The sequence below is a fragment of the Anguilla anguilla genome, chromosome 6, assembly GCF_013347855.1.
Source record: "Anguilla anguilla isolate fAngAng1 chromosome 6, fAngAng1.pri, whole genome shotgun sequence".
Lineage (NCBI taxonomy): Eukaryota > Metazoa > Chordata > Actinopteri > Anguilliformes > Anguillidae > Anguilla > Anguilla anguilla.
In genome coordinates this window covers 16,687,113-16,696,782 of record NC_049206.1, presented here as the reverse complement: position 1 = coordinate 16,696,782, position 9,670 = coordinate 16,687,113, and the positions used below count along the sequence as shown (strand labels likewise).

The 9,670-nt window shown below is 38.3% G+C and overlaps 1 protein-coding gene across 1 annotated transcript; it reads right to left on the bottom strand.

Moving 5' to 3' along the window:
* Window positions 1-604: 604 nt before the first annotated feature.
* LOC118228808 (regulator of G-protein signaling 8-like) lies at window positions 605-3,135 on the bottom strand. Its single transcript, XM_035420246.1, has 5 exons — window positions 2,956-3,135; window positions 2,456-2,515; window positions 2,286-2,347; window positions 1,939-2,105; window positions 605-1,742 (listed from the first exon to the last, which is right to left on the bottom strand). The coding sequence occupies exons 1-5, from the start codon at window positions 3,036-3,038 to the stop codon at window positions 1,554-1,556; spliced, it is 561 nt and encodes a 186-aa protein (XP_035276137.1). The 5' UTR covers window positions 3,039-3,135; the 3' UTR covers window positions 605-1,553.
* Window positions 3,136-9,670: the final 6,535 nt, after the last annotated feature.

The window sequence follows — 9,670 nt, the reverse complement described above, 5'->3', positions numbered from 1 at the left end:
TCCTATGTTCCCAGGTTCCTGTGTTCCCCAAATTTATATGGCACATAACGGGAACATGAAAAAGGGTCCTATGTTCCCAGAGTCCTATGTTCCCCAGCTCTACATGAAATCTTTTCTGTGTTCAGTAGATAGAGACAATCAATGATTTTCTGTCTTACTCCAGAAAACGGTGTCAGCTTGGTCTATCAGCAAACAAATGGTTTAGCTATGCTCAGAAGTCCTCAATAATAATAATATTTTCCAAGAAATTATGAAAAATTGTTCACAACGTTTCATCAGGTGCAGTAGAACTTAGGATCCTGGGAACATAGGACCCTGGGAACATAGATACGCTCCCTTTCAAAACATCTCCATGCATCCATGCATGCAAAGTTGCAAAGATGGCCTTTAATAGATTGTATCAGGGTGTGACTAACTCGTTTGCACCTATATGTATGGAAGTTGAACTTCATCACATTAATTGTATGATAACTGATAAAGAAGCAAATCTGTTAAGAATGTACAAAGGCCATTACATGCGAGAAGGTGTAAGAGGCAGAACGGGGTACACATGTCAGCTAGTACCCCATTATACATCTGTGCTATAAAATCAAGCAGTCCTGGATTATTGAAAATAAATTAATTTATTTTTATTACAGTATCCCATTTACATAGAACACAAAAATGTACAGTATCAATTAATGCATTATTGTTTAAAACTCTACAGCATTTTTAGCATCTCCTCACTGCTGAAATAACTTTCTTTGTCATAACTTTTTAAACTGAAATTATAAATGAGCGTATTGATTTTCGTTCAATTCCACCCTGCGGTTTTATGTGAGGCCTTCTGTGTCTTTATGCAAATGAGAGCAATCAGCGGCTTAACTATTTACATTCCAAACTGTCTTCAGACCAATTCATTGGTTTCATTTGAGAGGACGTTGAGTTTGACATCGACTACATGCAGACTCGGTCTCTTCCTGACAGATTATATTTGTTCTGACAGCACACAATTTGGCCCCTTGTTCATTCAACTGCAAACCCATGTGCCATCAACATTGTCTCACAAACATCAGCTGTCAACAGCAAAAGCTTATTCAGGACCCAGCAGCGAAATCGGCCTCTAAACGATGGATACACAACTCTGCCCTAGAGGCTCACAATCCCATTGAGCTTCCAGCTCAATACTATGTGAGTGTTCACTCAAGACGATTGGTTGAATTGTTTGTTAAGTTCTGACTGGAGCCATAGGCCAACTAATGTCTTTCCATTTCTATGCTAGTCTTTTTCATTTTCTCAGTCAGGAACATAGTTTGGATTGCTTGTGTGCTTGACCCATCTGGTAGCTGCTTAGCCATGTCCACCTTCACACCAAGATCCAAAGCCTTGATCCAAGGTTTTTCACACATCTGCCTGCTCTGACTGAAAATTTCTCCCTCTCTGCATGTCCTGATTTGGTTTTCATTCCACAGATTTAACGAAATCTACATATCTTTAGCGTGCCATGCAATCCATGAGGGGGGGGTCGGGAGCAAAAATCTTCCAGCAAAAGGTCTTTGGGGAGTGCTTCCCTGTCAACCCCTTTGGCAGTCTGTTGTAGTTGAGTCCAACAAACTCCTGTAGATGTCAGACCTCAGGAACCTAGGGTATGAGTCCCTCTCCATCAATTTGTATACGATCTTCTGGGCTTCATCGAAGCAGATTGGGGTGGGAGCCATTACGTTAATTTTGATCGTCTCCCTCGTGTGGTGGTCAATGTTAATCTGGAAAAGATTGAAGGCAATGGAAGTCAGTCTTGAACTAATGCTGCAGTCACAATATTGACCACTCTTCGCCCTAGAGTTTGAGAACCTGCTTTTATATTCATTCATATTTTTGTTTAGATTCAAAAGCAGGAGTACTTGCTCATATTTGTGACTCAAATGTAGTAGCAATAAAAGTTTTCTATACAAAAAATACCTCTCTCGGTGCCTTGGTCTGAATATACTGTTCGTATATCTTCTTTGCCTTGGAGTTCATCCTGTTTGATGATTTGATTTTCTTGTACTCCTCGCATCTCAGCCAGAATTCAATGTTCTCATCGCTGTATTCTGTCTTCAGATAGGTGTGAAATGTGGCCATACCATCTGAAGAGATAAGACGAAAATCACTATGCTGTATTGAGCCTAAAGGGACAACATTGAGAATGCACAACCAGCACATTACACTGATATTACCTTAATAATGTGAATGCGTACATCTCATGCAAGCACACATTCAGTTGCTGAAACTGATATCTAGTTTTGAAGAAAAAAATAAATTCTTACATTTGGACTGAAGGAGTTTCTCCAGCGATTGAGACCACAGCCACATTTCCTCTGGTGTGAGTCTGTTGTGAGTAAAATGATTCATCCATTAGTTGAAGAAATTTGGGGATAAAGAACATTGCAATTGTAAAAGATGCCAGGATCTGAGAAATGTATGGCTCTTACTGTACCTTTCAATGCTTGACGTGTGCAAGAACAAGCACTGCATACGACACATGAAGTCTTTTCCTCTGTGGGCACAAATATGAAATTCATAAGCTTTAGAATGTCCCTTCAGCTGTTCAATAAATAAAAAACCCATTGCTCGAAATTAGCATAGACTATGTCATATATGTCAATATTTCCTCAACTACAAAATACAAACTATAAGTAAAACTTGTATACAATATGAGAACAAGTGCAAGTCATCATTTATTTGCCCGTCACGTATGTTTAAAATTGTGATCCAGTTAAGTCAAGCAACTAATAAACTGTATCTAATGTAAGAAGTATATACTAATCAAAAAGATAAAGTCAGTTTTATGTGAAAACCTTGGATGTCCATTTTTTCACCTTCCTTTGCTATGGATGAGAATTCAAAAAATTTGGACATACAAGATTTTTTTTTTGTGGTGACACCAGTAATATTTTTCATGTCTGCTCTTATGTAGGCACGATTCTATAAACTTACAGACTCCTGCTTCTTTTCCTGTCCTCTCTCTCCATGTCGAGTTCCTGAGACTCTTTTAGCGGTGGTGCGATTAAGCTGGGCATATTAAGGAGAAGCGCTGCTGTGTTAGTCCGTATATTCCATTCATGTGACTCGCTAATGAGCGTGTGCCTGTCTCTGGGGTCCTCTCACACCCTTTTAAACTGTCACAGCTCGCCTGCAACTGCACACGCTCACGCACTCAGCAAACCGCAGAGAAAGAGGAAGCTCTTTTTTTTTTCTTTGCCCGCGCGATGACGACAGCTCAAACATCATGTTGTGTGTAATGAAACAAGACTGCGTAGATGCTCAAAAACACGCTCTAGCCCTCAATGAGGCTCAACGCCTTTTCTGATTAGGGTACGCAGATGCAAATGTGGGCCAGGATGTCAAACTGGAGATAAGCAAATGCTGACCTTTACCGCTGCTGCGTCCTTGCAGCAGGACAAGTGCACTTTGTTCAAAATGTTCACTTTTTTCGATAATACTTGACTTTGTCACATTTCCTTTTTTTATGTTCCTCATTTAGCAGCATGCATAATAATGGAGAGATTATATGTATACAGCAAAGCATTTAAATTTTGAGCTGAGGGTCTCATACTCCTGCTTCAATGTCAATTAGACATTTTGAAAATTAACCCCAGTGAGAGAATTTAGTTGGATGTGTCAAACATGTGCCATGCACCATGGTCACATTATAATATATTTTGGGGTAAGTCCGTACATGCTGAGCGATTTGGCCAGAACTTTGCGCTTGGGTTCAAGCCTTCATGATTTATGCTGCAGCAACACACATATCTGCTTGTAGTTTGATCGCAATCTCTATGTTCTTTTTTGGTCCAGTTGAACAGTTGGCCTCCAGTGATTCTACAGGTTCAGAGTCCTGTCGTTAAATCAGGTAGAATTGGAAAGAGCATTGGTTCCAGACATCCCTTTCTTCCATTCTCTTTATATACCCTCCTCAAAACACCAAATACTGCCAATGGCTGAGTCAAATTAAGTGATGGCATGAATAAAAGTGTATAGTCACATTAAGCCTGGATAAATGTATGTTGTTCTTCTTTCTTTCCTCAGTAAATATCTCTTTCATTGTATTATTTGCTTTCATAAGAGAAATATGAAGAAAAAAGAGATTATTACAGTATCATTATTACAGTGTCTATGTGCCTTTAATACCCAGCTGCATCTTGTCATATGGTGAACCACTATTAACATTACCAAAGGCTGTTTCCAAGAACTAAAGTCTGTAAATTACCATTTGTACTTGTATTAGATGTGTCTGCATCTTCCTACGCAAGGAGGTCCCAGAATAACATTTGCAGTCTGATCAGTCTTCTACAAGAGACATTTAAGGAAGTTCAAATTTTTTTAATGATATATCCAAATTCTTGTGTGTTTTGGAGATGACCAACACCCCCTACACACACACACACACACACACTCACATACACACACCCACATGTTTTTGCCAAAATTAGACATTTAGACACCTTCAGTGGCTTTTGTGTGCTCTGGTTTCAGTTTGTGATTTTCGGGTCCACCCCCCAGGTCCTCGTCACTCTCTTTGCCACCCATGGCAGTGGGCGATGGCAGCTGTGGCTGAGGGGAAGAACTGAGATCACCATCTCAGGAAGTTTAGTCAACCTCAGTAGCTGTCATGAAGCCTGTTCATGGCTTTGGAAGTAGCAAAAATAGAGAAGGCTTCACTCTTAAAACACTGCATAGAATACTGTAAAATGTTATGAGGGCAGTGTAAGAATTTTGATTTCTTTGACTTACATCAGTTGCTGTTTGTATATGCTATTTTCTGTATGTCTATCTCTGTCTGTTCCTGTTGTGGTATGTCTGGTTGGTTGTCTGTCTAGTCCGTCTGTCTGTCTGTCTGTCTGAATGACTCAAAATATACTTGGTGGGTGGATATGTGTGTGGATGGGTAAGTATGCCATAATGGACACATTGAGTACAATAATTGTGACATTCTCAGCATGTTTTTCCATTTAGTTTTTATATTTTAATGAGTCAGTTGTGGTTTCAGCGACAACTTGCATAGTGTATGATCAAAAATCTCAACAAAAATAGAAAACTTCCGATGGTCTTTTTTACAGTGTCACAAAAGATATTAAAGGCATGAGAGATAATTGTGTTCCATTTTATCTTTTGTTATTAATGGGGTGCAAAGGCAGTCATGGCCCCAGGTTTCAGGAGCTTGGTTTTTGACTCAACATTGCCTGTTCTCACCACATCACCATGGCTACAGGACTCCCGACTGTGGTTTCACAATTGACTTTGATGGTCTTTGTCTGTCTTCAACATTAACCACACAGAAGTCAGTTTTCAGACCATCTTTGAACTGTGCAGAGCTGTGCAAAAAAAAAAAGTGAACATGGATAGAAAATTTGTACGTTTTTGTGTTGAGATGGTTTTTTGTTGTGTAACTATCAAAGCTGATTTAGCTCTGAGAATTCTTCTGTGTGGGTTTCAAGGATTTGTAGAGGATCAAAAAAAAGTGTTGAGAAGCGTGCTCTGAGTCTGAATTACTGCTCACTGTAGTCTTTCTTATCTGCTCATTGCACAACTGTTTTCTGTTTCACATCCTTTACTGAATTGAAATGTGTACAAGACTCTTGACTTTACTGCTCAGGAATTTACCGATGACGAATTAGATTTAACAATCCAATATATAGATATGTGAAAAAGAACGGGAGAAAGAGACAGAGAGAAATTATTCAAAAACAGTAATATCAAAAGCCACAAAGTGCCAAATGCATAACGAGCCTGAACGTTGAGTCTGAAATGTATAAATATCCACCTTGAGGGTTCAAAAAATTCTTTTTGGGTTACATTATATTCGTTCATCAAAGTGCATGCATACCTTAGTTATATTAGGTAGGGTTATGATGAGCTATTTCAAAGCATTCTGCCAATGCAGTTCTGCCTGGTTAGGGATCATGTAAAGCTCATGTAAAGGATGAGAAGGGTGGAACAGCTTTCAAACAGTGAGCTCCTTGAGGGTTTATAGAGTTTGGTTTGGACCTGATCCTTGCCTTGAAATGATTCACTTCACACTCTGTCTCTTCCTTGAATTATTTGTGCTGTTCAACAGAAGAATATGACTGTGTGCTAAAACACACCAAAAAAAAGAGTTGTGTATATGAGGAAGAGGCTATCAAAAGTCTTGCTTGCTGAGAGCATTCGGTTGAGCAGATACAGATGGTTTGATGCCTATTTGCTATACTTTTATTTTTGAGCAGAGTGAGAGAGCTAGATACCATTACTTATAGAGGGCATTTGATACAACTGGCACTAGGTTTCTTTTGCTGTGCTTTCGGAAATACAGTAGATAAGAGCTGTAAATTATAATCATTTGAGCCATGCAACACTGCCTTCTTTTCTCTAGGCCCTGGTGGGGATGAATCTCTAGAGCTTTTTCTATCAACAAAGAAGTCTATACGTAATGTAAATACAAATACTATTGTTTAGTCACATGTAAAAGGACCTTTATTACAATGCGGATTAAAGTGAAGCCAGAAAGGATATTGGTATAGTATTCATGTTGAAAGGAAAATCCTGGACATATCTATTATCAAGCAGGCAAAGAGTGTGAGAGAACTGTTGATTACCTGTTGGTGGAGTGTGATGTTTAAATTTTTTTTAAAGATAACTAGTCAGCTGAAGTGCCTCTAGATGAAAAAAGTGTAATAAAAAGTAAAGAATGGAAATATTACTGCATGTGGCTGTTCTTTTTTCTGAAACCAGGATTTGGAAATTTTACATACTGTCATGTAAAAAATGTTACTGGGATTTGCCTATCACCAGCATGTATGCTATGTGCAATACCCTGGTAGGCTCTTTATAACACACGTCCACAAGCCATCGGTTCTGAAAGCATTCTGAGGTGACAACATTATTTGAGTCAATTATCTATTTGTTATTTGCTATATCTATCAGTTAAAATTTTCAAATTTTTATTTTTTCTTTGTAAAATTTATAAAAATGTATAATTCTATCCCTGTCTTTGTTCACTTAAAACTGTATAGGTCTTCAATCGCATTTTATTTTAAGGCTTGCAAAATGCATCCATCCTTTGTTTTGTTTCCTCACCGCCCCACCCCCACCCGCCCCAGGGACCAACACATCCCTCGTTAACATTTTCCAATTTGACCACAGACAGTACCTGAACGTATTTATGGCTGTCTATGTAAATGACATACACCACTTTGTCAGACAGATAAGCAAGCTGAAGCTTATACCTTTCACACAAGTATATTTTATACTTTTCTTAAAAAGGAGGGAATGGCAAGAATATACTGGAACATTGTACTTTATTGGAATTTAAGATAAAGTGTCCTTTTTTATGAATTTACCTGAACAAGTTCACGACAGTTCAAGTTCAATTGTTAATTAAAAAAAAAAGGTTTCCATCTGTAATCTTTGTTTACTGCCTATGCCAACAGTTTTCCTTTTTCAGAATTGTGAAAATGCTATTTTGTACCTTGGCAGAAAAATGTCCTTCACAGGAATAACTGCTGAGGGCTTTTTAGTCACACTGGACAGGGCTCAAGAATAACTTGTAAGCGTATCACAAACTGTCAATAGATCATTCTGTCCCCACCTACTGTATGTTAGACCGTGTCAATTTGGACTGGCTTTTCAAAGAAAGAATGCTGTCAGGACATGAGGTGAATTTAATCAGAGCTTTGAAAGAATCTATAAAATTCTGAATGATGAGCAATCAATCATGTGATCAAAATTTGAGATGAAGCGAATGGATGTTATCAAAATGTCAGCAAAAACACTGTCCTTGTACGGATTATAAATATAGAACTTCAGTTAAACTACAAACGAAAACATTTCCAACTGAAATTTAAAGTACATTAGAATCTATTAGCCTTCAATTGCTGTTATCTTCCAACAGTTCACTGGCTAAATGAATACTCAAACTGCAAAAGTAAAAATGGTGAGACGCAAAAATATCTGCATTAGTTCCTGAATCCAGATGAGTAAAAGAACATTCTGGAACATCATCATCTAAATGTCAATGTACACGTGCAAGTGCCTGTGCAACTGTATTGTGACAACACAACCATGCCTCCTCTATAGTTGTATAAAAAAAACATTGATAGCACCATTTTAATTTAGAGGCATTATGTGAAGCATATAAATGTTTTATATTGACAGAAAAACCTGAGGAAGACATCCTCCATTCAGTCATAGTCAGTGCACCAAGTCATTTCCCCGTAATCAAAGCATCTTCCATTTAGTGTAAAATAATAATGATGGTATTTTAAACAGCTGATATTTTTATTTAAAGTTAATCAATATATATGCAACGCAATGTGCAAAACACAATGAAATAACTTTAACAACCCTCTGAAGTGAGGAACATGACAGGAAGCAATTCTTAACCATTGTTCTTCATAGTAAACATGGCACCTTATTCACAAAAATCCATCTGCCAGTAAACTGTGATTATGAATGGAATACAATTGTTATTATAAACAGTGCATTCATAAACTGAATCTCATACTTCCATTTTGAAAAAATCAGCCTTGGGTATCCAGCAGGAAATGAAGTTTTTATCATTGTTACACAGAATAGCTGCAGTCAGCTGATATGTCGCTGCTTCATAAGCTTCTTGTTCATTTGTGTTGTTCCAAATCATGATTGCTGCCATTTTGGTCCCTGTTACCACTGACAGGCTAGTGCTGAGGCTTGGGATTTTCAGTAGTTTCGACGCATTAACGTGCCTGCTCAACAACAGGTCTTGGTTTAAGTGAAAAAGTTAGAGAAGGAGCAGTACAAGGACAAAAACAGTAGCCAAAAGGTGCCCTTTGGAAGTGTCAGACGTACAATTCACCATTTGGGCATTCTCAGCCATAGGAAGCTTTAAAGTGCTCGGCTAGCATAGCCTGGAGATATAGACATAGCAGGAACTGGAGGGGGGTTAGCCATCTGAGGTGTGAATGTGTGTGTCTGTGTGTGTGTCAGAGCGGGTGTCCATGCCCCTCACCCCTCCTCTTTTCACTAGTTAAAATATGCGGCTTTCTTTGAGTTGAGTTTGGACGACTTGGAAAGAAGAAGTTGGAAGTTGGCATCTGTTAGTTGGAAGTGGGCATCTGAGTCCTGCATGTAGGTCTGGCATTCTACATTTCATCTCTGTTCTGTTGGAATATTTTGCTGTCTTTTGGTTTTTGAATTTTATATTTCTTTGGGACACCTAAATTGTGATTTGGTATCTTCTTTAATTCATTTGTTGTGTGTCTGTCCATGTCTGCAACCTGAGTTAAGTGTTTTAAGGTTGTTGAACCTTGTCTTTAGATTAGATGTAATATTATCAACAAGTAAGTTTGTTTTCACCATGCTAGTACAATTATTGCAGTAACAACACGGGAAGTTGCCTAATGGTTTTTGCTGCCAAGTAGTCTTTGTTGAGACAGGAAGATGGCTCTGGACCAATTTGTCCTTCTAGATAGGCTCTTTTTTAAAACTAAACACCGGAGGTTCCCAAAAGACTTCACACAGTGCATGATCACTTTCAGTTATTCCCCAATTACGTTTTATAGTGTTCTTTATGTTACAAGCCTCTCTGCTGTATTGTGTGACAAAAATGTTTAGATTTTTCTTATTGGGCCTACAGGTTTTATTAAGCAAACTATCTTTTTCTAGAAACCTGGCTTTATAATCGGATTGATTAAGT

What these genes read in the sequence shown, in the direction of transcription:
- LOC118228808 (XM_035420246.1), bottom strand. Translation starts at nt 3,038, where the DNA reads ATGCCCAGCTTAATCGCACCACCGCTAAAAGAGTCTCAGGAACTCGAC. An exon ending in AGGAAAAGAAGCAGGAGTCT is followed by an intron (nt 2,516 to 2,955) that starts GTAAGTTTATAG and finishes TTGTGCCCACAG; the next exon opens with AGGAAAAGACTTCATGTGTC. An exon ending in AGACCAAGGCACCGAGAGAG is followed by an intron (nt 1,743 to 1,938) that starts GTATTTTTTGTA and finishes AATCTTTTCCAG; the next exon opens with ATTAACATTGACCACCACAC.